Here is a 26597-nt window from a genome sequence, read left to right as displayed (position 1 = left end):
TGGCAGATCCTGGGCCCTGGGGAATACACCTGGGCAGGTGGGGGCGGCCCCGAGGGGGCGGGGCTGGAGGGGCGGGGCCCAGGTCCGGCCCACAAGAGCCCGAGGCTGCGACTGCGGCGGGATGCTCTCGCTCTAGGCCGAGCAGAACAGAGCGCTCACGGATCGCGCGCACGCGAGCCCCAGACTCTTCGGAACTGAGCGAGGTGAGCCTAGAGCCAGGTCGCGTCGCACGAGTTTGGGGCTCCCAGGCACCGGAGCGGCCGCGGGGCAGGGTGGCTTCTCGGACACGGTCCCCGCGGTAGGCGCCGGAGCTGGCATCCGCCCGGGGCTGCCTCCCGGTGGCCAGGATGCTGGGACACCTTCCCAGGTCAATCCAGGTCCAGCCAGCTCTCTGGCGTTGTGTACGCCATGGCCTGGGACACGGAGCTGGGGCGATAAGCATTTCTGAGCTACTCAGGAACAAGATCTAGGACTCCCGGAGTCCCGGGCTACGCCTTGCCTTGTCTCTCCGCGCAGCCCCTGTTCAACCCCCCTTTCCTGGCCTTGGTGATACTAGACCGCGATTGTTCCCTTTACCTTCCGGAATGTTTTCAACACCTGAATCGGGTTGGGTTCTCTCCAGCGGCTTCAGCAGACTGCCTTCTGCCACAGCACCGTGTGCGGTCGCTCTGCGCAGGGTAGGCGGGGGCTGTGCAGTCGCCGGGGAGGAGCTCGGGTCCCGCGCCTAGAACCTGAGGCTTGGGGTCCCTTCCTGGGGCATGGGAGATAGATGAGGTCGGGGGTGAGCCAGCGGGGCAGGTAGAGAATGGCCGTCAAGAGTGACCCTGGAATTTGGAAGAAAAAAAAAAATCCTTTGAGTCTTGCTATCTGTGTGGCTTTGGGCAAGTTATCTAATCACTCTGAACCTCAGTTTCTCCTCTCTGTGAAATGGGCACAGTACTTTACTTCATATAATTATGAGCATTAAATAGGTAATGTGTTAAAAGAGCTGCGTGGGATGGTTGGAAGAGGGAAAGGCTCAGTGTATGGCAGCCGCTATTCTTGCTGTTGTTGCTATTGTTGTCGTTATTATTGCTATTCGAGGAGCAGCACAGCTAGTAGTTGAGTGTGGACTCCTGAGTTCAAATCCCAGCTCAGCCACTTTTTCGTGTGACCTTGGACAAACTAAACTTCTCAGGGTCTCCATTTCATTTGTATGATGGGGAGAATGAGGATGCCTACCTCAGAAATCTATTGTGGAAATGAGCTGGAAAGTAAAGTACTGAAAAGCAAAGTACAGTAAAGTACTTTAGAGCATAAATGCTTGGTGTCAGCTCTGGGTTCTTCCCAAAGGCATCATGTTTTATCCAGCAGCACAACACAATAGTAACCACAACCTTGCTTTGCTTTGAAGTTGGAACACTGTTTGAGTGAACATTTATCTGTTTTGTGATGGGCCGGATGGGTTCCCCCCTTTTGCCGGTAGTTTCACTGACACGGGTGGCTGATCCACTGGGCTCAAGGTCAGTCCTGGAGAAGGAGCTGATGGGGCAGAGGAACCCCAGGGATTGTCTTCAGTGAGGAGAGTTAGAGACAGGAGCACCCAGAATCTGTGATTCTAAACATTCCCACAGAAGAAAACCTTCCCTGGGTTGCAGTCTTATTTGACAGGAAATTAAACCTGGATCCAGGTTTTAATTTTTAATTTTTAAAAAGATTTTATTTATTTCTTTGTGCGTGAGTACAAATGAGGGGAGGGATGGAGGGACAAGCTCCCTGATGAGCATGGAGCCAAAGGCAGGGCTCAATCCCAGGACCCCGAGGTCATGACCTTAGCCAAAGGCAGATGCTTAACCAATTGAGCCACCCAGCCCCCCCCCCAGGTTTTTAAAACAAACAAAGGAACAAACTTGTTAACTTATTTGCTTTTGAATTGTAGAGAGAAAAGAGGTGGGGATGAGAAATATTTTCAATGATAAAATAAGTTACATTCCTCTTGCTGAGAGGCTAACAGCATAATTTTGAGGGTTGAGAAGGTTCTCCATCCCAGTAAGGTCATATGCATCTGGGAGGGGGCGCTGCTGGAGGGAGGTAGCTGCCTCTGGACATCTCTCCCTGGCCTCCCCCTCCCCAAGCACTCTTATTTCCTTTACACCATAAACCTGAAACCCACTAACATCATAAACTTGGAAGCCTCCCAGCTTTGCCCCCGGTTCCCAAATGTGGCCACTATCCACTATCTCCCGTGGAGAAAAAGTAACTCGTGCAGTCCAGAACCCTGCCCGAAGAACTTGATGGAGCAAAAGTCCTTGTCCCAGATGCAGGCCCTCTGGGGGCATGGGGCCCGCCCTCCATATCCTACTCCAAATTAAGCTCTACCCTACTTTGCCTCTGTCACCAAAGGCAGGCACAGGAGGCAGAGATTCCGTATAAGCCCCTCTCCCCCTTTACCAGGGCTCACAGCTGTCTGGAGGCGGTTACACTGACTGTCCAGAGTTTGGAAATTAAATAGTTCAGGAACCCTTCTTTTTCCCTCTTCCTTGGGGAGGGGGCAGCGCCCGGCACAATGCCAGGCCCCTCAGAAGCATATATGGTGGTGGAGAAGGCTGCAAGGTTCTAATCCAGTTCCTCCCCTTACTAGCTGTGTGGCCTTGTATGAACGACTCCACCTCTCTGAGCTTGTTGAAACACAAAATGAAATCTGCATAGATTATATGTCTATTTATAGAGAGAGACTGTATCTATCTATGAGACTAGTGAGAGTTTATATATGATAACCATGAGAGGATTCTCCCTATATATAGACTATATATATATATTTTAATATAATATATATTTAATATTATATATATATATATATATATAGCCTACAATACACGTGTATTAGTTCATTTCTAGAAAGAATATGGTTGCATGTTGTGAAGTTTCTGTAACTGCAGTGCATCTCGGACGTTCATGAATGTAGTAATTTGCTTTCCATCACTTTCCCCCAAACAAAGCTGTTATTGAATCAAAGCGTATTCCCCTAATTAGCGATCCCTTAGAATCAAGGAAATATGGCACAATGCCTGGGAAATATTAAGTGGCCAAGAGCTGTGGGCTATTGTTTAGAAGGTGTTCTAGAAACACCAAAAGCCTGACTGTAAAGAGAAGAGGTCAAACAGAAATGAAACAGAAACTCCACTGGCAGGGAAAGCAGCGGGGAAAAGCCTGGAAAACAAAGCTGGGAGCTCACCACTGAACAGGCTCTAAGTTGGCTGCCGAGCCATTCTCTTGGCAGGTTCTTTCTGTCAAAAAGAGTGCAGGGCGCTTGCTCGGCTACCCGCAGAGGGAGACACCAGGGGCAGGAATGCTGCCCTCAAGGGGGCAGGTTGAGGGAAGCGATAAGGTGGGGGAGGCTTGCTCTAAATGCGGCAGCGCTGGCAAGAGTGGTACAGAGGCCTGTGTGCAGTGCCGAGGGCTCCTGCTCCAGGCACGCAGGCGAAAGGTTCTTCAAACCTGCTGGGGGATTCTCAGGTTAAACCCCACCCAGACCCCACAGGGGGTTGCAAGGGGAGGAGGCAGCCCTTTGGCAGTGGCCAAAAAAACCAAATACCCAGGAAAAGGGGCCTGGGACCTCAGAATGCAGATTTGTCCCGCCTGGGAGGGAAAAAAGGAGGTGGCCTCGGAAGGCACGTGTCACCCAGAGTCCGGCCTCCAGGCACCGCCCCGCCCCTAGGGGGGAGTCGGGGGTGGGGGGGTCGCGCCGGGAGCTGGGAGCTCACCTGCTTTTCTTCGCCTCTCCAGCGTGCCTGCCCCTCCACATCCCATTCTTGCCATGGCTCCTGGAGAGAAGATCAAAGCCAAAATCAAGAAGAATCTGCCGGTGAGGGGGCCCCAGGCGCCTACAATCAAAGAGCTGATGCGGTGGTACTGTCTGAACACCAACACCCACGGCTGTCGCCGCATCGTGGTGTCCCGCGGCCGCCTGCGGCGCCTGCTGTGGATTCTGTTCACGCTCACTGCCGTGGCCCTTATCTTCTGGCAGTGTGCTCTCCTCGTGGCCTCCTTCTACACCGTCTCTGTCTCCATCAAAGTCCATTTCCAGAAGCTGGATTTTCCCGCTGTCACCATCTGCAACATCAACCCTTACAAGTAAGAGGCAGGAGCAGGGCGGGGAGGGGGGGGGGTCCAAAGGCCATATCCCCTCTCCAAGGTACTAGGCACCAGCCAGGCCGCAGACACGCTTTTTAGAAATCTGAATTCGTTGCCAAACTTGGTAAACTCCCTCTCCCGGGTTCTAAATCTGTACCAAGTTTTCTATCAGCTGCTCCTGAGGAGGGACTAGTTCAAGGATGTGCAGGAGGGGGAGGCGGCAGGAGTCAGTTTCACTTGGAGGTTGGGCCTGGAATGGGCTAGGCCTGTCCCCCAGCCCCGGCACCTGAGTGCGTGGACACACAGGAGCACACACCGCCCCATTTAGCCATTTCCCCGGAGCCCTGTAAGCTTACACTCTCCCCAAAAGTGAGCGGGAGGCTGACTCAGAAGTGACACCCAGATGACTTCCGGAAGCATCTCAGCTGCCCCAAACCCTCATCTGAGGGAACCCAGCCCCACTAATTGAGATCACCAGGCTCTGCGCAGGATAAACCCTTGGTCCTGCCCTATTGTCTGCCACGGGGCCTGCTCTTAAATGGGTCACTGGAATCCTGCTCAGGATGATTGAAAACTGATCTGCGAGGCAGGTCTGAATCCGGCAGAATTTGTCCGAGCAGGTGTGGGTGTGGAGAGAAGGGAGGAGCAGGGGAGGAAGAGTATCAAAGGAAACCAACTGGGCAAAATCAAAATCAGGTCTAAGACTCATTCTCTACCTCACAGTCTTTTGGTCCCTCCCTCTCTTCCATCTGTCGCTTATTCCATAATCAGACGAGCGGCCATGCAGTGTGCTAGAGTCGAGGCCACGGACCTGAACAACCCAACAGTCTTTGTCTTAATGGAGCTAAGTCGTAGTGGAGAAGCGAAATATTAACAAATATAATTCCATTAAAAACTTAATAGTGAATGTTTGCACACACACACACACACACACACACACACACACACGGGATAAACTCAGAATCTCGGCAACACTCCCATTTCACAGATGAGAAAACTTTGGGGGTTGTTAAGGTGACGGTTCTACCTCTTCCCCCTCCCGGCACTGATTCAAGGGGAATTCGTGGGCAGGGTCAAGTGAGCTCAGTGGAGACAGAGCCTGTCCCCTGGATGGACTTCTGGTTAGCAGGTATTGTCTGCACTGTAATTGTCCTCCCCGTGGCTGGTTTATGGGAGGCACCTGATAGTCACCACTCCAGAAATGCTGGTTGGGGCAAACTCACCAACACACCCTGAGAGCAAGCAGATGGTAGTGGCAGAAATGCAGCCATACGAAGTCACGCAAGGGTCACCCGGGAGCCTGTCACCGTTTACTTAAGCCAACAGTCACTTTGGATGGGGCAAATCGGAAAAGCCTTGGTCTCCTTGGCCAAGGAGGCAGGAGGGAGTGGGCCCAGGGCTGTCACACACTGACGGGAAGTGGAGGGGAGAAGGGCCAGCACTCTGTCGGGGGAGCTTGCCCTTCCCCTGAAGACTCTTCCCCACCTTGGCAGGTACAGTGTGGTGCGGGACCTTCTAGCTGACCTGGAACAGGAGACCAGAGTGGCCTTGAAGACCCTGTATGGCTTTCCGGAGAATACGTCTCGAAGACGCCGAGAGGCAGAGTCCTGGAATTCGGAGGGGCCCAAATTCCTCAGACTGGTCCCACTGATGGCTTTCAGTCAGGATGAGACCGGCGAGGTCAGGGACTTCCTCACGGGGCGGAAGCGGAAGTTCAGCGGGCGCATCATTCACAAGGCGTCAGATGCCATGCACGTCCACGGGTCTAAGGAGGTGGTGGGATTCCGACTGGTGAGATGCACGTCCTCACAGCTGGGGGGCATGGGAGCGGCTGCAGATAGTGGGTCCAGGAAGGTTTCTCCTTTGCCACGGTCTCAGTGGCCCTGTTCAAAGAAATACAACCAGCTCAGGGTGAATTTTCTGCAAGCAACTGAAACTGACTCGGGCAATACTAAGCAGGAAAAAAAAAAAAATGTCTTAGAAAGGGACCAGTAGCTCATGGAAGCCTCTCAAAGGACAGGAAGTAGCGACGATCCAGGGATCTAGGTGGCAAGAAATTCTGGAGTCATTTCACATATGGCTCTGGATTAAATAAACTTCAATTATTTTCAGGCTTTTTGCTAATCCATTCATAAAGACGATTCAAGTCCCATCTTGGGACTATGTGATTGGCCAAGTTTGGGTCGCCTAATGGCTAACAGAGGGTGAGGCATCATGGTGGACAGTCTCATCAGACTGTACCCAATAGAGGAAAGGACATTCCACCAAAACAAAATTAGGGTGCAGAACCCTGAAGGAACAAAATAGATAACAAGGAGCAGAAATGGCCGAAGATCCCTGCAGGACCTGCCTTTGTGAGCGGCCCCGAGGAAGCAACCATTCACCAAAATTGAATTCCATTAGTGTCCCGGGCAAAGTCAACCCACTACCCTATCTCTCCATGCCCCAGGCTCCTCTATGAGATGAGATACCTCCTCTATAACTTAGCGAGGAGGCTTGCCAATTGTGAGACCCCGGGGCACCTTACAATCCTGAAAAAATGGCCCTTTCACTTTTTTTATTTTAAAGGATTTTTAAAGTTTTATTTATTTGACACAGAGAGAGAAAGCGAGAGAGAGAACACAAGCAGGGGGAGTGGGAGAGGGAGAAGCAGACCCCCCACTGAACAGGAAGCCTGATGTGGGGCTCGATCCCAGGACCCTGAGGATCATGACCCGAGCCGAAGGCAGCCACTTCAACAGCTGAGCCACCCAGGCGCCCGGGACCCTTTCTCTTAACCACCGAGCCTTTTCAAAGTCTTCCTGGGTATTTTGCTGAGATACCCACCCCGTCATCCCGAGAGCTAGATCAGGCATTTGAGAATTTCCAAGCTCTGTGTGACGAGAACATCTGAAACATACTACCGTCTCCCTATAAGGCTCTCATTATTTTATATTTCAAATGTTGGTCCTCCCAACTACTCTCTGAGGTTGGGAAGGATGATGTTTTAGCCAACATCTGGCAAGTGCAATAATGGAGCCGTAACGCCTTGCCCAAGATCCTTCAGAGAAATCATGCTGGAGTCTGGGCAAGCATCCAGATTTCTAGACTGCTGACCTAATAGGAAATGGCTAGAGGTGTGTGGGAGGTCAGTAGCAATAATCAGCCGTGGCCTCGCTATCTGGAGATGCTAAGGAAACTGGTTTTTCTTCTTATCTGGTAAGCAGTCACAGGAAGTCGGGACCGTGAGACTCTGTCCTGCTCTCAGCCCCTTCTTGGTCTTTGAGGCCGATCTCTCTCAGCCCCCGGAAGTAAGAGGAAGCCCATCCTTGCTTCAGGCACCCTTCCCGCCGCCCCGAGTGTCTGGTCTAGAGTCCCAGTTCCTCATCCTCACCGTCCTGCGGAAGGCGCGTGCTGGTGCCGATGGCTTCAGCCCACTCTCTTCTTCACAGTGCTCAAATGACACGTCCCACTGTGCCCTCTACAACTTCAGCTCAGGCATCAATGCCATCCAGGAGTGGTACAAGCTGCACTACATGAACATCATGGCGCAGGTCCCTCTGGAGAAGAAGATCAACATGAGCTATTCTGCCGAGGAGCTGCTGGTCACCTGCCTGTTTGACGGGGTGTCTTGCGATGCCAGGTCAGGAGAGGGGTCCGCTCCCTTGGCTTTGAGCCCCGGGCTGGCACCTGCAGCTCTGCGGGGGAGGGCCTGGGAGTAGAAGATGCTCTTCTCACTGCCCCTGCCCTTTGGAAAACAGCTGACGTGGGTGCCAGGCTCTAGAGTCAGTGAGGAAGATAGAAATGGCACAGAGCCAAAATATCCTTGAACTCATTAAATTACTCATAAACATTTTTTTACTTTTTTATAAGATTTTTATTTATTTATTTATTTGACAGAGAGAGAGAGAGAGAGATCACAAATAGGCAGAGAAACAGGCAGAGAGAGAGGAGGAAGCAGGCTCCCTGCTGAGCAGAGCCCGATGCGGGGCTCAATCCCAGGACCCTGAGATCATGACCTGAGCCAAAGTCAGAGGCTTTAACCCACTGAGCCACCCAGGCGCCCTTAAATTACTCAAAAAACAGAGTGGTTGATGGTCTGTGTATAACCTTGGACGCGACCATCATACACACCAGTGATGGAGAACGGCTGAGCTAGCACAGAGGAAGAAACAAAGGAAGGAAGGGAAGGTGGCAAAGAGAGAGGAAGAAGGGTCTACGTCCGGATGGGTGAGCTCCCCCAGCTTTCTGCCTTGAAGTTAACACTCAGACCCCTGGTGGTGACTGAGCAGGGATGGGACATTCCGGAGTGTTCCTGCCTTTCCAGAAGGCTTACTTCACTCTATGTAAACACGAACCCTTTCTGTATGTACGTAGCTATATTGGTCCTTTTGAAGCTGAGTGATTGGAATCGTGTTCGCCTGAGGGGTGGGTTCTAAAGCCAGCGGGTGATGTGCTACCTTCTCTGGAGGTCATTTCCCGGTATTGGAATAGAAAAAAATGCCGAGTGTTGGCTAAGAAATTCACAAGCCGAGGAATGCGAGAGCAGACAAATGACACAAGGAGGGCCGCCTGGAGATGGAGACAGAGATGAGAGGATTGAGAAGGAGAGCAGAGCAGAGCAGAGTCCCACACCGGTGTGCCTCGGGCTGGGTGGCGGGCTTTGTCTGTGGCTTATCAGGCCAAAGCGGGGAGAAAGTAAGACATTTTCCCTTGCCCATAAAAGAGAGCCGGCCCCGTAAGCACGGCCCATCCAGCCTTCAGCTCAGACGCTCGAGGGGCGGCCCCACCACGGCGCTTTCTGACCCGTGTTTTTCCTCATAGGAACTTCACGCTGTTCCACCATCCAATGTATGGGAATTGCTACACGTTCAACAACAGAGAGAACGAGACTATCCTCAGCACGTCCATGGGGGGCAGCGAATATGGTAAGGAAATCTGCACCAACGGTGAGCACACCGGCAGCGGGACAGCTGGGGTGCCCGAGCCTTCCAGAAAGGCTCCGTCTGGCCCGAAACCAGGGACGGCACTTCCCCCCCTGGCCGTAGCGTTTCCATCAGCGTCCATGCTGGCTCCTTCTTTCTCAATGTCTATTTTCCTTTCTGACGTCTCCTCTTTACTTGAGAGAGAGAGAGAGAGCATAGGACATCGCTGCGGGAAAACCGCTCTGGTTTGAGCTTGGAGCTGGAACGAGCTAACGCAGCGCAGGCAGCTTTCGGATGGGCTTGAACCCAGATATGCGGAGCAGGAGATGAGGGAGGCAAACACACCTTTACCTTGGTTGAGATAACGCAGTTCTGCACCTCACCGTGCGGCCCCGCGCAAGTGACTGCACAGGGCCAAGCGTCTGCAAAGTGGACATCATAATAACGTGCCTGCTCTGAGGCTCTCGGGAGGACTTCCTGTGTGTACCGCTCCCAGTAAGTCCCGGCACACACTGGATGGGTCTGTCCAGGCTGCGTAACAAAACATCACAGGCCGAGAGGCCTGAAAAGCACACATTCATGTTCTCTCGGTTCTGGAGGTGAGGGGCGCAGGGTCAAGATGCTGGTGAATCTGGTTTCTGGGGAGAGCTCTCTTCCTGGCTCGCAGATGGCTGCCTTCCTGCTGTGTCCTCACCTGGCCTTTCCTCTGAGGCACAGAGAGAGGGAGCGCTGGTGTCTCCTCCTATTCCCATAAGGACACCAGTCCTATGCGATCCTGGCTCGCCTTATGACTCCATTTCACCTTAATTACCTCCCTAAAGGCCCTACCCCCAATTCTGTCGCATTACGGAATAGGATTTCAACATACGGATTTAGAGGGAGGGGAACACACATGAAACACACAACAAATGCTGGCTGTGATCGTCATTCCTACTGTTGGTGGTGTTATGACTATTACCACCAGCCCCGGTAATACCGTGACGACCTCTAGCCCTGCCACCAACCCTGCTCAGCTACTATGACTGCTGAAGGACAGGCAGGGACAGATGGGCCTGGCTTACCCGCAAGAGGAATTTGTGCGAAGTCCTAAGCAAATCGAACACGATGTGATACACAGGCGCACTCCCCCAAGGAAAGGCAAGGCTTTGTCATGGAGGAAAACAGTATGTGGATTCCTGGCCTTTGCGTCTGTGTGATGTGTATTCTTACCGAGACTGCAAGAAACCGTAATTCAGGACACATACTCTGGTGGGAAGGAGGAGTGTGGGAACTGGGAGCTAAGAGTTGCAGAGTCCTAGATCTGCTACCTATGTGCTGTGTGACCTTGAGCAAATCACTTGACTGCTCTGGGCTTCAGAGCCTTTATTTGCAAATGGAAGAAGTCAGAATGAACTCTCAAAATTTTCTTTTTCCTTTCTTTTCCTTCATTCTTTTTTTTTTTTAAAGATTTTGCTTATTTTAAAAAAAAGATCTTGTTTATTCATTTAAGGGAGAGAGAGAGCACAAGCAGGGGGAGCAGCAGAGGGAGAGGGAAAAGCAGGCTCCCCGCTCTGCAGGGAGCCGGATACGGGGCTCCATTTCAGGACCCTGACATCATGACCTGAACTGAAGGCAGATACTTAACCGACTGAGCCACCCAGGCACCCCCTGAACTCTCAAAGTTTTCTATTTTCAATCCATATAGGCCCTGCTCATTTGCTCAGTCATTCATGTAACACTTATTGAGTACCTGCTGTATGTTAGGTCCTCTTCCAGGCGTCAGAGACACTACAGTGTCTCTGCTTCCAGGAAGCTTGAATTACAGTGGGGAGAGACAAAGAACAAATGAATGAACAAACACAGAGACATTTTCTGCTTATAAATCCTAATGAGGGCAATAAGGAAAATCAAGGAATGAAAGGGAAGGGGGTGCTGGGGTCAGGATGGGGGTTTTATTTAAAAATAAGGAGGCATGTGTGACAAGAGTTGGTCAGGAATGAGAAGATCCATAGAAGAGCATTTGGGGCACTAACAAGTACGAAAACCCTGAGGAAATGAATTTGACGTGCTCTAGAAGCTCTAGAAGTCCAGTGTGCCAGGAGCCTCTTGAGAGAGCAGGGAGGGGGACGAGGGGGGAAACAGAGGCAGGGCTGCATCACTATAGGCGTGACAGCCACAGTCAGGTTTATGGATTTTATTTCGTGGGATTCCCATATATCCAACGAGATGGCCCTGAAGGGTTTCAGGCAAGGGAGTGACCTGATCTGATTTCCAATTTTACTTTTTCAAAATTTTGAAAAGATGTATTCATCTGTCTGAGAGAAAGAGGCAGAAGGGCAGAGGGAGAGAAAGTCTCAAGCAGACTCCATGCTGAGCTTAGAGCCCAATGCTGGGTTCGATCTCCTGACCCTGAGATCATGACCTGAGCCGAAACCAAGAGTCAGATGCCCAACTGACTGTGCCATCCAATTTCCCAAGATCCCTCTGGCTGCTGGGTGCAAGGGTAGGAACCAGAGTAGGGAGAGAAGTTAGACCAGTGATCAAATAGCCCATTAGTGCTTTTCTATAAGGGTTTCAGCAGCCATAGCCCTGCACGTCCCTTTGGGTACTGTGCAGAATGCCCCATTTCAAAGGACCACGAGGAGCCGCACATCTCAGGCAGGGTCACAGCTCCTTTATTGCTCAGCAGAACTGCGGCAGTGACACTGTTTGGGGGGACACAGCAGTGAGCAAGTTGGGCACCAGCCCTCCACCCCGTCTTCTCCACGAGGCTTCCGGTCTAGCCCTGTGCACCTTCTGTGTGTTGAAAATGCCTGCGTCTTGATTTGGAGCCTCCCAAAGTAGCTAGAGAGGTAGGCTCCTGCCGGGGAATGTTTACCAAGCCTTTGACCACAGTGGCCTTTTGTCTTCCCAGGGCTTCAGGTCATCTTGAACATAAACGAAGAGGAGTACAACCCCTTCCTGGTGTCCTCCAGCGGGGCGAAGGTGATTGTCCACCGACAGGATGAATACCCCTTCATCGAGGACGTGGGGACAGAGATCGAGCCTGCCATGGCCACTTCCATAGGGATGCACCTGGTAAGAGAATGATGTTCTGACTTTTGTAGGGGTGGCAAGGAGAACAGATCTCTTTTCTCAAGGATAACCAATAAGGTACAGCTTATGGAAAAGTGTATTGGTTTCGAGAGGAAGCAGAGTCCCGGATTTGCTAAAAGGTCCCACAGTTGTCATTCCAGCTGTTCTCCTGAAGGCTGTTTTTGTATCTCCTGCATGGTTAACGAGGCCACAGGATGCCATTCTGGGAAAAAACTGAAGAAACCTTGCTGGTTGCAAAGACAGATACTAGCAGTTATGGAAGCTGTGCTGGGAGCAAAGCATCAGACACTCTATTTGTCACTAACATAAATAGAGCAGATGAACACCTTTCTTTCTGGGCCACCTAAACGTGTATGAGGCATGTAAGCCACTCCTTAGTGGCCAATGGAAAGTCACTGGGCCATCAGAGCTCTGTTTAGCCAATCATACTTCCATCAGTTTCACCTCATTCACCAAGAACCTCTTTCTCCCTCAACTCTTTGACCTTCTCTGACCTCAGTGGGTGCTAAAAACACTCATAACCTGTCAACAGAAGCACATCGTGGCTGTAGACTCAAATCCCTGAGTCAACGATGCCCAATAGGAACAGAAGGACAAGGTGAGGGGGGTGCCCTGGACACTCCACTAATGCAATCTTCCTGTTTGAAGGACTGAGGTCTTTTTTTTTTTTTTAAGATTTTATTTATTTATTTGACAGACAGAGATCACAAGCAGGCAGAGAGAGAGGGGGAAGCAGCCTCCCCACCAAGCAGAGAGCCTGACTTGGGGCTCGATCCCAGGACCCTGGGACCACGACTCGAGCCGAAGGCAGAGGCTCTAACCCACTGAGCCACCCAGGCACCTCATGAACTGAGGACTTTTTATGTCAGTAACTCTCCCCCTTTTGTCTTCCTCCCTTGCAAATCTGTCCTCCAGAGCCATGGTTTCCAAACATGACTGACTCAGATTCAGTGAATCAGAATCTCTGAGAGACGAGCCCAGGTTCTGTGTTTTTACCAAAAAACTGATTGTTCAATCTCCAGTTGTTCAAGTGACTATTCAAGATGCAGAAAACCGGGGCACCTGGGTGGCTCAGTGGGTTAAGCCGCTGCCTTCGGCTCAGGTCATGATCTCAGGGTCCTGGGATCGAGCCCCGCATCGGGCTCTCTGCTCAGCAGGGAGCCTGCTTCCCTCTCTCTCTCTCTGCCTGCCTCTCCATCTACTTGTGATTTCTCTCTGTCAAATAAATAAATAAAATCTTTAAAAAAAAAAAAAAAAGATGCAGAAAACCCAGGAAGCTCAGCTTTAGAAAGCTGAGTAGTTCAACATGAGAGGAGAAGTAAAGTGTGTCTTCCTGAGGGAAGGTAAAGGCAGAATGAGAAAAGCTTTAGCAAAGCCATAAATGACGGCTTCGTACTGGGTTATAAAGGGATACAGTGAGCACGGGGCTCACCTTCCATGATTTATCCACTCAACAAGCATTTTCTGAGCGTCTTTATATGCTGGACGCTGGGACCATATCAGAGCGGAAGACACTCACTGTCTTTTTGGAGCTTAGAGTCTAGCAGAGAGGATCAATCACAAACAAAAAAATTGCACAAGTGATTAATTATAATCATCATCTGTGCTACCAAGGAGAAATGCAGGATGCATGAGAATCTATCGTGGGGCTGGCTGACCTACGGCTTCCAATGGGGGGAAACGGCAAGTTCAAGGAGTGCTTTCTGAAGGAAGCAATATTTAAGTTGAGACAGTTGAGATGATGAACTGAGTACATGGTGACAGTCCAGAGAAAATCTGTGGCTTCTGTGTCCCCATCAAGTGGGACAATCCTGGACAAGAGAAACAATCAAGATGGTTACCTGGAATCTGGGGGCTCTCGGGAGGCACATTCCAATGTGGGAGGTTTGTTTCAAGACAGGAAGTGTTGTGGGATTGTGGGAATACAGATTGCTCCTCCCCCCACAAATAATCCTGAGCCCCAAGCTATGAAACGGTGGCTTGGAAAGACTTTGGGGTACCACTTAAGGATCTGGGTCGTTGATTGTTCTCTTCACCAGGATTGCAAAACTCCCAAATCAGAATAGTGAACATTTTCACCCAACATTGCCCACGCAGTTCTACCTGCACCCTGAACAAGGACTTGGGATTTGCAGTACATCCTATCCTTTAAGAAATTTTTATTACCTATCCTTTTGCCCTCTCGTCCCTTTCTACCCCTTATGGTGTCTGCAGGCTTGGGCGAGAGGATCAAGAGCTTGGAGAAGTGTAAGAACTGAGGAATTTTGCCCTCTGATTTCCTTCTCTGAGCTTAGAAACACCCACCACTTTGTTAAGCAAACATTTTCTTAAACAACGGTGGGTAAACAAAGACAGGGGTGGGTTTTCTGCTATACCTAATTTGAGATGTAGAAAACCAAAGTGACAGAGCAGGGTCAGTCAGCTCTCCTTCTGATTTACGAGCATTTGGAACAACAAAAAGTAATCTTAGGGATTATTAAGAGGTCAACACGGGGTTACTAAGAAGAAGTCCAAACAAACTAGACTTCCTTCCTTCCCTATTTATTTTCTGTTTACTTATTTTTCTCAATAGGCATGTTAAGCTGGTAGACGCAATCAGTTGGTTAAAAATTTTCCTTCATTTAGTGAGGGACGTGGTGTCCAAAGCACTAGAAATTCAGAGATGAATACAACAGAACACCTGCCTTTAGAGATCTTATCTTTAAGACCACAGGGCTTTGCAATACAGTGACCAGCTCCGTGGGAACAGAGACATTCTGTCTTGTTACCAGGCTCAGTTCTTAAAACATAGTAGATGCTCAGTAACTACTGTTGGATGGGTAGATGGATGTATGGACGGTTGCATAGATGGTGGGGAGCTGCTGAAGCTGAAGGCTTCCTAGCTGATAGATTCTTGAAGGACAAGTGTCAGGCAAGTAGTTTCAGGACGGGCTAATGAAAGCAAAGGGCAAAGCCGTGACAAAGGGTCACAGGAAGTACTTTAAGCTGAATAGTGAAACTTCCTGAGAAATCTCTTTGGTTGAAGTGTAGTCAAGATAAAGTAATCGAAATACTGGAGGCAGCGTCTTTACATAATTCCGGAAAGAAGCGGTAAGGCTCTTAGCTGAGGCAGAAGCATAAATGAATGGAGGCATGGAGGCAACGGACTTGACAGCCAAGGTCAGCAAGGAAAGTCCTCACTAAGAGGGAAGTTAGAATGATGTTTAGGTTTTGGTTTGGGCAGTGGGAGGGAATGGAGGTGCCGGGCTCAGAATTAGGGAATGCAAGAGAAGGGATAAGTTTGTGGGGGAAGATGACCACTTCCATTTGGGACATACCCAAGTTGTTGGACCTTTGGGGAATCGGGGTGAAAATGTCCAGAAATGCTATGAACCTGGAGCTCAGGAGAAAAATGGAGGTGGGGGTTGGGGCGGTCATCTAGCATAACTCTAGACTTGGAAATAAATGCTGTCACCCAAGACCCGAGACAGAATGCAAATGCGTAAGGGCCGAGCAGAAAGAAAATGGAGAAATAGCAGCAGAGAATGAGAAGCAGAAGCCAGAAAGAATGGTTGGCAGATTAAATCAAAGAAGAGAGCTTCAAGGAAAGTGTGAACCAACGTGCCAAATGCAGCTGAGAGGTCAGTCAAGAGAAAGGGCAAAAGGTGCTGTCTGGGTTTGGTAACCAAGAGATCACCGGTGGTTTTTTGCCAGAGCAGTTTTCAGCAGAAGAAGTGGAACAGAAACCAAAGTACAATGAGCCGGATCATGAATGGGAGATGAGGAAGTGGGCAAGGGCAGACAGCTCACCCAGGGTGGTGCGCAGCCAGGTCTTGGAGAGAGCGCAGACTTCACTACACTGCAAACCCTCCTGTTCGTTTTTATCTCAAAACGCGCGCACACACCTCTTTTGGCAAGCATACGCGTAACAGGGCTTAACTGCCCAGCATTGTACCATGGTTGTGTAATCTCAATGTCTTAGTTACCTCATCTGTGAAATGGGGATGATAATAATAACGTGACTTTATAGGCTAATGAAAACTCCATGAGTTGGTTCACACGAAGCGCTTGGAAGAGCGCTTCGGATGCAGTAAGCGTTCCAAAAATACTGGCTGTCACGGCGCACTTTTATTTTTAAGAAAAGGAATGTGACAGAAAGGAAAAATAAGTGTGAAGCGAAAAGAGTGGTTAGGAAAGTTTTTCTTATCCTTGGTGACACTTTCCTTCTTTATGAGACGTTGCGTTCTTCCATATATGTAGAAAACGTGCTAGTTGTTTGCCGTATGTGTTGCAAATATCTTTCCCAGTTTGTGCTTTCCGTTCGCTTTTCTTTATGCTCACATGCAAACATTTCAAATGTTTACATAGTCAAAATCTTTGTCTTCTTCAGCTTTTACGTTTTTTGAGGCTTTTTCTTCCTTGAGATCATATACTGAACTGAGTTACCTTTCAGTTATTTTATTATTTCAATTAATACCTTAATCCACTGGAATGTTTTTTTTCTGTGGGACGTGAAGTAGAGATAGAATTCACTACTTCCTCCAAAGAGTCAACAGTAGTCCTAACTTCATATATTGAGTCATTATTTTTCTTTTCTCCATTGATTAAAAGTATAAACTTTGCCATGCACAAATAAATCTTATAATTTATTACAATATAAAAACCGAACAGAAGCAAAAAGAGAGTTAAACCATCCATAATTCCATCTAGGACATCACGCTGCTCTCTGGTCCTCTCCCTGGCAGAGTTCACACCTATAAAGAAGTGAGCGGAGGGGCACCTGGGTGGCCCAGAGAGTTAAGTGTCTAACTTTGGCTCAGGTCATGATCTCAGGGTCCCGGAATCGACCCCGCTGAGCGGGGAGTCTGCTTGTCCCTCTGCGCTACCCCACCCCCCCGGCCCATGCTCTCTTTCTTTCTCTCTCTCAAATAAATTAATGAAATCTAAGAAGCTAAGGATTCCTGTGCAAATGCCGGCCTACCCCAGGATCCTAAGAAGGAAGCAGATAAGGTCCGGTTTGATAAAAATGGGCCCTGTTGCCTACACGTATACTCACAGAGACTCAATCACACCTTCATACACCCATGCGTGCATGCGCACACACACACGTCTCGCACGTACACATGTACGCACCATGTGTGTATGTGTGTATACACACATGTACACACTGTGTGTATATGTGTGTGAGCACACAGGTGTGTTCACACACATATACACAAAACTTGCTTCTGTTCACATACATATATACCCATTCTCATTTCTGTGTCCCCAGGGGTCAGGGGCAGATCAGCGATTCTGAAAAACTGATGGTGGAGGAGAGAGAGAGAAGGGGAAGATGGGCGAGAGGGAGAGAAAAAGAATGAGCCAGAGAGGGAGGGCTGGAGTGCCCGCCCCACCCGCCTCCCCTCCCCACCCTGCCCTCCCTGCTTTAGGAAGACACCTGAATACCCCACGGGCTCTGAGTTCAATAAGCTCCTTACAGTGAACTCAAATGCATGAAAGTTAAGAGATGATTTCTCACGATCTGCAAGTGGCCCATGGCGTGGTCCTCAGAGTAGACAGAGCTCTGGCCACCTTTGCCAGCTGCAGCCTCTCCAAGTAGACAGACCCTGTCACTTAGATGCCGGGGTCTTGAACTCCCTGCCCCATGCCTGCCCCAGCCAGGTAGAGCCTATAGTCACCGCCACACACTGGGCTCTAGGACAGCTCAGCAGGAATCGGGGACTTGAAGGAACATCTGCCCAGCGAGCCTGAAGCTTGGGGGAAGCTCAGGGTGGCACTGAGTTGAAGTGCCCTCCAGGGAAGCCACAGTCAGCACCTTCGCACCCCAGGGCCCAGTCTACCCTGGCATGTTCTAGAGACTCTAAATTTGTTAGCCCATCCAGCTAGTGGAGAAATGAAATAAGTCTGTTTATTTTGTACCGACAAGGAAAGATACTCCCTCTATTGTTAGTGAGAAGGCAAAGGGAATGTACGAGAATGTGTCTGCCTGTCCACTTGTCTCTGTATCTGAGATCAGGTCTACTCCTCTCCTAGGAAAGCAGGAGGCTGGGGCACCTGCGTGGCTCAGGTCATGATCCCAGGATCTTGGGATCAAGCCCCATGTTGGGCTCTCTGCTCAGCGGGGAGCCTGTTTCCCCTCCTTCTCTCTGCCTGCCTCTCTGCCTACTTGTGATCTCTGACTGTCTAGTAAATAAATAAAATCTTAAAAAAAAAAAAAAAAAAGACAGGAGACCACACGGTTGCTTTCCCCTTTGCTTCTATTGCATAAATGTTTTAAAATGGGCACCGGTCATCGCCCTTGAGGTCCCCGCAGTTAACTGAGGGAGACTAATGGTCACCAGCTGGATGACAATGCAAACACAAGGAGAGTACAGCCACTTGAGTTGTCCACATTTTCCACCGAGCTCAAACTCCTTGATTCCACCTCTGCCCTCCCAACCCCATTATCTTTCTCCCTATCTGGTCACTCCAGAGCAGGAAAAAAAAAGATTTTTTTCCCTCCAACAAATCTGCCATCAATTTCACCTTTTCTCCCATTCTCAGAAAACAAAACGAAACAAAAACAAACAAACAAACAAAAACCAAGGAAGTGGCTATAAACTGGTCACAATTAATATTCAATTAGCATTGCCCCTTAGGAGACATTCTTTTTTTTTTTTTTTTAATTGGCGCGTCTGGATTGTTCATTTGCAGTAACAAATATTAAGCTAGAGCCAAACTTAGTAAACCACGGTAAAATAGTATTTCATAAGGTTTGGGTTTTGTTTTTTTTTTTTTAAGATTTATTTATTTGACAGAGAGAGAGATCACAAGTAGGCAGAGAGGCAGGCAGAGAGAGAGGAGGAAGCAGGCTCCCCGCTGAACAGAGAGCCCGATGCGGGGCTCGATCCCAGGACCCTGAGATCATGACCTGAGCCGAAGGCAGAGGCTTAACCCACTGAGCCAACCAGGCGCCCTTCATAAGGTTTTTGAACTGTGAGTCATGATTCTCTCACCTCCTCTGATCAGGGTATCATTCCACTCTACGGGGCATTCCTTGGCCCTCTCTAAGAAAGTCAATTTTTCCAAGTCAGCTTCTGGGACCAGAACACAAGAGGATAGGAAATGGGTCCTTCCCTAGGAGGAGAATCCCACAAAGCCGACAGCCACTGCTCCTCTTTTTTCCCTCTCCTGCGCCCTCCCAGCGGATTCTCTAATGGCTTTTTTTTGAAATTCAAATCCAAATCCAGATTTCTCAGCCTGACACAGGAGGCTGCCATGACTTGGCCTTGGCCTCCCCCTCAGGCTTCATCTTTCTCCTTTCGCCTTCCAGCCACCCAGGTCCTACCCTCCGTCAGCCTCTGCTGTTGCTTCTGCCTTATCCCCTTCCTCCACTTCTTAGCAAATCCAGCTCTTTCTTGCCATTCCCTGCTGAGCCAGCATGTCCCTTTCTCAAAGGCGTCTTCCTCAATCACTCTGGGGAAGACTGTGTCCCTCCCCCCAAGCCCTCCAGTCCCCTTTCCCATTTCGATCACTGGCCATAATTATCCGAAATTATCTTGTGCATTTATTTGCCTTTTGGCTGTCTGTCTACCCCACTGGAAAGTCAGCTCCATGAGAGCAGGGAGCTTGTCTCTGCTGATCGTTGTTGAGTCCACAGAGCCTAGAATAGCCCCAGGCACCTCTTAGGTGCTCAAGAAATATTTGTTAAATAAATGACTAAATGCTCAGCTCCCAGGGGTTCCCCCGCCCGGATCCTGGGACAGGGTAAGACTGAATGTGTGCTGCTGTGATTCCAGACGGAGTCCTTCAAGCTGAGCGAACCCTACAGCCAGTGCACCGAGGACGGGAGCGACGTGCCCGTCACTAATATCTACAACGCGGCATATTCCCTCCAGGTATGGGCGGGAGGGGGCGCGCAGCCCTGGGTTGTGGCTTGGACACAGGAGACAGTTATCTATAGGCTGGGGTGTGTCCGGGACCAGGAACTCTGGTGATAATTCCTGGGGTTCATCCAAAGACCTCAAGAACAAACAACACCAGTTGGTTCCAGTCCTCTTCAATCCGTCCGTAACCAGAGCTGAATTGATTGAGGTTTGCGTGGAACACAATGTGCAGCCGAGACAGGCCTGCTTCCTAAGTAGGCCTTGGCAGGTGAGGGACGGGAGAGAAGCAGTCTGGGAGAGGTGTTGGCGGAGAGGTCAGGAGCCTGGTTTCTGGGCCCCTCATGCCCCTCGCTCGCCGATGTCCTCGGACAAGTGATGTCATTGTTGGCAATCACCGAGGGAGGTAGGATTGGGTCTGGGGCTGCGAACTGGCAGCTCCCAGGCCCCTTCCAGGCCACACACCTACTTTTCTTCTGGCCTGGATGGTGTTTAAAAGTCAGGGAATTTCATAAGAAAACCCAGATTTCCAGCTTCTCTTGAAAAACAAGATCTGGCAACATTAGGCCCATAGCCCGGCAGTGTAAACAGTAGGCGGAGCTGCCCTGTGCAAGGACGCACGTGTTCTCATTCTCCCTAGTCCCCACCGGCCCCTAGTGTATTACCTCTGTCACTGGCCCCGAAAGCATCTGGGTTTGCAACCCCTCAGTGCGATCATCCGTTATGCCTTCTCTTACAATTCTGGGAGTCTGCAGCCCCCCCTCCTCCTGGGATGCTCACAGTTCATGAAAATCACCCCAGAAGAATAAAAAAGAGTGGGTATTCCTATGCCCTGAGCCCTCTAGCTTACCTCCGAGCTGAGCGTGATAGAAATGCTAAGTGAAAAGAGACTGTTAGTCAAAGAATGTCTACTTATACTAGAAATACAATCAAACTGACTTCAAGACCAAAAGGAAAGGTCAACTCATTGGAAAGACACTCCTGGATAATATTTAGTGAGAGGCTACCATGTACCAACAACTTACATACGGCAGTGCATTTCGTGCTCACAACAACCTCGTGAAGCAGGTACTGCTATACTTCAACCGTGAAGAAACCAGAGCATCAGAGAAGTTAAGGAACTTTCCTGAGGTCACACAGCTGGGGTGTGGCAAATCTGGGATTTGGTCAGGAGTAGCCTGCCTGCAGAGTCTCCCCCTGAGCTTGTACGCTACAAGCTTTGTTGACACGCCGGGAGCTTATGATCCCTAAGAATCCAGCGTGGAAGGACTGGTTGAGAAGAGAAAAGTTAGGGACTCTGCTTCTGTTTCTTGGCTTCTGCTCTGATCTGATGTCCCCCACTCCCTTGTGTCAGCACTCAAGTGACTGAGAAAGGACCACCCGAGACCCGGCCCCAGCTCAGCCTGTTCTCCACCTGTTGGTTAATCTGAATGCTCATTTTTCTACCCCGGGTCCCTTTGACTCCAGGGCCACCCCTGGCCTGGTCCCCTGTGCCACAAGGGGCATAATTATGCGGTCCGCCGAGGCTGCGGGAAGCCGGCCCCCTGGATGCGGGTGGTGCAGGGAGGGAGCTCTTGGGTGTCCATATGCAAGGAGGTGAAGGGAACCCCTGGGTCTTGTCTTTCAGATCTGCCTTCACTCATGCTTCCAGACGAAGATGGTGGAGAAATGCGGGTGCGCACAGTACAACCAGCCTCTGCCTCCAGCAGCCAACTACTGCAACTACCAGCAGCACCCCAACTGGAGTGAGTGAGACCCGCCGCCGCTGGAGGGGGGGGTCCCCCAGCCTCGGCACCAGCCTGTGCAGGGCCTTTTGCAGGTGGGAGGTAGTGAGAGAGAGATCAGAAGCAGGGTTTTACTCCTGTCCTCAAGCCTGGCTTAAATTCCACTCTCCGATTAAGGACCAAAGGTTGAACCCCAGCCTGTGCTGAGAGGCTGGCCACCTCTGTCGGCTCCAAGAGGCAGGAACCACAGATGGAACCCTTTCCCGGAACAGATAACTGAGGCTCGGGGCGGTTAAGCAACTTGTCCAAGGTCTCACAGCCCGGGAGTAACAGAGTGAGACTCAAAGCCAGTACTGCCGACCCGGCAACATACGTCCTTAACCTCCACAGTATTCTGTCTCAGCGTTTGTCTCCAGAGAACCAGTGTTTGTAGCAAAGGGGAGGAGAAATCACTACAAGGATACTCTGAGGGCCCCATGGGTGACCCCCCTGGAAAAGCGCGGTGGCCCCGAAGCTCATACTGCCCTCTGCCTTGTCCCCCAGTGTACTGCTATTACGAGCTGCACCAAGCCTTCGTCCGGGAGGAGCTGGGCTGCCAGGCCGTGTGCCGGGAAGCCTGCAGGTGAGTGGGCCTGGCAGGACGGAGCACCCAGGGCTGGGCCGGGCTGGGCCGCCCACACTCACTCTGTGTCCCTTCCCCCTTAGCTTTAAGGAGTGGACCCTGACCACCAGTCTGGCACAGTGGCCATCCGTGGTTTCCGAGGTAAGTTATGCTGCCCTGTCTTCACCCTCACATCCTCAGCCAGGAGCCTGATGTCCTGCCCGCCTAGGTCCTCCAGCCTCGGGTGGTGGGGGAGGGGAATGCACAGGGGAGGCTGAGAGGGGGAGGCACAGGGGCTGGCCCTGGGCTCTCTAGACATCCCCAGCTCCCCAGGTCATTCCTTCTTTCTCTATCACAGAAATGGTTGCTACCCGTTCTCACTTGGGACCAAGGCCAGCAAATAAAGAAAAAACTCAACAAGTAAGCAGACCCTCCCACCCTCCCGTTTCTTCTGCCTCTGCTGGCCCTGGGCCCCAGCCTCCCCACCTGCTTCCTCGCTGCCAAACCCTCTCTTGTTCCTTCACTCGTTCCTTTATTCAACAACTATCGCTCAAGCTCGTGTCCAGAGCCAGGCCCTGCACTAGGCCTGGGGCTCTCAAAGGCTTTGACCAGAACCCGCAGTATGAAAATGGTTTTCCACTGAATATATACATGAGATAAAAGTCTCATGGAGGGGCACCTGGGTGGCTCAGTGGGTTAAGCGTCTGCCTTCAGCTCAGGTCATGATCTCAGGGTCCTGGGATCGAGCCTCACATCGGGCTCTCTGCTCAGCAGGGAGCCTGCCTCCTCCTCCTCTCTCTTTCTGCCTGCCTCTCTGCCTACTTGTGGTCTGTCTGTCAAATAAATAAAAATCTTAAAAAAAAAAAAAAAAACACAAATCTTAAAAAAAAAAAAAAAAAAGTCTCACAGAACAGCACTTCCTTATGATTTGCCAAGCACTCGGGCTGATCTTCAGCCCTGCAAGCTGGTGTAGCCAACCCAGCTGTTCATATCCATCCCAGTGACCACGGCACCATTCGGAATGATTAGTGCTTATATCAGTTGACAAAGAGTTTGAACATCTCTGTGGCTGCGATTGGTATTTCTTATCCTATTTTGCCTTGTCAAAGGCACTGGTCATGGCCTAGGAAATTGATTTCATGGCTTCCTGACATATCTTGACCCAGGTGGAAAAACACTTCTCAGAGCTATGCAGCTCCTGATCCCACTTATATTTTCCATGTCAACATTCGCTTCCAAGAGAGCTTTAGCAAGAATCAGCCAGGCCAGAGTTCGGGGAGCCCAGGGGATGGAGACAAAGGTGTGAGATAGGGTGTACGTGACCCCGAATCTCTCTGAGCCCTTCTCATCTCCACAGGACCCAGTACTGGGCCCGGCCCCCATGGAGGTCGGCCTCCAACATTTATTGACTATCCACTAGGTGCCAGGTGCTGTGTCCGGTGTTGGGGGTGACAAGATTAGTGAGCAGACAGGGTGCTTACGGTTGAGCCATAAAGATAGACATTAGCCAAGCCATTGCAGACTCTCAAGCCAAGCATTGCAAGCCGCTGACCCCTCGACCAAAGTGAGCTCCAGAAAAGAAACCTGTTACTTCTGGATTTCCTTGAAAGATAAGGAGTTCTGGAAATAGAAAACCTCCGTTCTTCCTGGCACCGAAGAGCTGAGTAACAGCTGCCCCTTTGGAATAAGCATAGGCTTTCCAGTTTGCCACAGTCCTAGCAGGAGGCCATATAGTACAGCGGCTAACGGCATGGACTATGAAGCCAGATTCATCCAGGTCTGAATACTGGATCTGCCAATGACCGGCAGTGCGTTCTTGGCCACGTCGTTACTTAACCAACCCGGGTCTTGGGTTCCACATCTATAAAATGTGGGGACGATGAAAACAGAGCTACATGGGGTTGTTGTGAGCATCAAAGAAGTGAATTCACGTAAGATGCTTGGAAGGGTGGGTGGCAACACAGGCAGTGTCCATTAAAGGCTGGCTGTCGTTACGGTCATTATTATTTCCTTATACCCAGCCTAGCTCACCCGTGTACATCACCTGTGTGTCCCTTGTACATCTTTGAGATTGCAATCCAACTATCGCAACGTCAAGGTTTAGTGAAGAACAGGGTGCTAGGGGAGGACAGCTGGGTGGACTGACTTAGTCTGGAGGGTAGGAAATGGTTCTAGAGGGAAGGAATGGCCTGAACAACCAGGCCCAGCTGGAGATGTGCTCTCAGGTACAGAAAGAGCCCTGGGGGACCAGGGACCCCCAGGGAGCTCAGGGCCTGGGCTGTGCTGGGGTCTGGGCAGGAGGGAGAGAGTCACACTAAAGCGTTGGTCGTCCGGTAGAATGCAAAGGCACCTAACTCACGTTGGCGCTTTGGACGTTCTGCAGGACTGACTTGGCCAAACTCTTGATATTCTACAAAGACCTGAACCAGCGATCCATTATGGAGAGTCCCGCCAACAGCGTGAGTAGCTTCCTTCTGGAACCCGTCCGGGGTCTGCAAATGTGCCCGTCTGCCCAGATCCAGTTTGCCAGCGATCCAGTCTGAGCTGGTGGGGCCACCATAGGCCAGCCAGGCCTGGGATCAGTGCAGGCAAGAGGAAGAGGGGACAGAAAGCCCTCTAAACCCATTCAGGGCCAGGACTCGCCAGGAGCTCCCTTGGGAATCGGGGGTCCCTGCATGAGACCAACTTGGGAGGGAGGACCCTCTTCACAATCTGGCTTGGCCTCCCTTGCAGATCGAGATGCTTCTGTCCAACTTCGGGGGCCAGCTGGGCCTGTGGATGAGCTGCTCTGTCGTCTGTGTCATTGAGATCATTGAGGTCTTCTTCATCGACTCCTTCTCTATCATTGCGCGCCACCAGTGGCAGAAGGCCAAGGAGTGGTGGGCCAGGAGGCACGCTCCCCCCGGCCCTCAGGGCCAGGACAACCCAGGCCTCGATATAGATGATGACCTGCCCACTTTTACCTCGGCGTTGCGCCTGCCTCCAGCCCCAGGGACCCAGGTGCCGGGCACACCGCCTCCCAGGTACAATACCTTGCGTTTGGAGAGGGCCTTCTCCGACCAGCTCTCAGACACCCAGATACCAGCTGAATCCTGAGGCAAGGAGGTGAAGAGAGATGTAGCTAGGAGCCCCGGCCGTGGTCTGAGAACTTAGACCCTGTCTCCTACATGTGGAGGGGACCCTTTGGCACCCCTCTGGGCTTTTCAGAGACAATGACTAAAAGTCTCCTTTGACCAACAACATGGGGCCTGGGTGTGTGCAGCGACCCCCTGGACCCTGCCCAGCCATGCTCACAGCCGTCCAGGGCGAGAAAGATCCGGCCACCCAAACCCCTCACACATCTGCTCCAGAGAGAGATGGGGGTCAAGGAAATGGTGACTGGCCGGCCGAAGGCCAGAAGGAAGCCTGACAGAGATTTCACCAGATCTTGAGAGAGAGAGACTCCTCCAAAGCCGCAAGCCGGGAGTTTCACCCGCTCCTCCGGCCTGGGCTGGGGCCCAGCCGTACGACGACCCGAAGTAACAAGGGCAGACAGCCACTGCCTAGTACCAAAGCCAGGAAGAAGCACCAGCCCCGGCGCTGGGGCTGTTTGCGAATTAACTGTTCTTAGTCTCTGACATTGGGGCAAGGTCTCTCCTCTGTGCCCTCAGGCAGGGAGCTGGCCTGAGATCCTTGGAGTGTGTGTGTGGGGGGGGCAGTGGGGGGGGCCCTGGGGGCATGACGAGCTCCTCACTCTGGGAGCAGGGGTGGGGCCACGTTCTGAGCAGCTAAGCCAGTGCCCTGGGCCCATTACCCAAGCACAGAAAGCCCATGAAAGGGCCTTGCTGGACACCCCTGTCCAGCGGTGGCCCAAGGCGCAAAGGATCATTGGATAAAGCCTCTCTGCCTCCCAGGCAGCCCGCCCCACCCCCTCACGGCCTGCCCCTCCCCAGCAAGCCGACTACCGCGGACAGCCGTTCCTGGACTCACACTTTCCAACGTAATAGTGCCTAACATGTATCCGGCACACAGTAGGTGTCCAATGAGAGCTCAGCAGCTGAGTGCTGTTCTAAACACTTACAGACATGACTGTCGGGGCAGCAAACTGCCACCCATAGGCCAGATCCTGGTTTTGCTCGTGACCTAGGACTATTTTTTATTTCACTTTTCTCAACGGTTAAAAAGATCAGAAGACGACTCTTTTGGGACTCATGAAAATTATACAAGGTTTCATGTTCAGTGTCCATCAATAAAGTTTTATTGGCACACACCCATGCGCACTCATTTTCATATTACCCGCACCTGTGTTGGCGCCACATCTGCCACCATCTGAGTGGCTGCCACAGAGACCCTAGGT

At 51.1% G+C, this 26597-nt stretch overlaps 2 protein-coding genes across 2 annotated transcripts in view; one reads left to right on the top strand and one right to left on the bottom strand.

The window, feature by feature from the left end:
* The window catches only part of USP31 (ubiquitin specific peptidase 31), a 91977-nt gene extending 91359 nt beyond the window's left edge, over positions 1-618 (bottom strand). The window contains exon 1 of the mRNA XM_044233869.1: positions 577-618. The gene's annotated coding sequence lies outside the window, so the exon portion shown is untranslated. The remainder of the gene's footprint in view (positions 1-576) is intronic.
* Positions 126-26510, top strand: SCNN1G (sodium channel epithelial 1 subunit gamma). The gene is made up of 13 exons (XM_044233870.1): positions 126-203; positions 3766-4113; positions 5607-5904; positions 7545-7735; positions 8917-9020; positions 11911-12074; positions 19853-19951; positions 21564-21681; positions 22204-22282; positions 22366-22423; positions 22620-22681; positions 24645-24720; positions 24995-26510. Exons 2-13 carry the CDS (start codon positions 3797-3799, stop codon positions 25355-25357), a joined length of 1929 nt encoding a protein of 642 aa, XP_044089805.1. The 5' UTR covers positions 126-203; positions 3766-3796; the 3' UTR covers positions 25358-26510.
* The last annotated feature ends 87 nt before the right edge of the window (positions 26511-26597 follow it).

The sequence above is a fragment of the Neovison vison genome, chromosome 14 (assembly GCF_020171115.1).
Source record: "Neovison vison isolate M4711 chromosome 14, ASM_NN_V1, whole genome shotgun sequence".
Classification (NCBI taxonomy): Eukaryota; Metazoa; Chordata; class Mammalia; order Carnivora; family Mustelidae; genus Neogale; species Neogale vison.
This window is presented reverse-complemented; position numbering and strand designations above follow the sequence as displayed.

Excerpts from the sequence above, each read along its gene's own strand:
- SCNN1G (XM_044233870.1), top strand. The coding sequence starts at position 3,797 with ATGGCTCCTGGAGAGAAGATCAAAGCCAAAATCAAGAAGAATCTGCCG. Across the intron at positions 9,021-11,910 it reads CATGGGGGGCAGCGAATATG|GGCTTCAGGTCATCTTGAAC; the intron begins GTAAGGAAATCT and ends TTGTCTTCCCAG. Across the intron at positions 19,952-21,563 it reads ACGCGGCATATTCCCTCCAG|ATCTGCCTTCACTCATGCTT; the intron begins GTATGGGCGGGA and ends CTTGTCTTTCAG.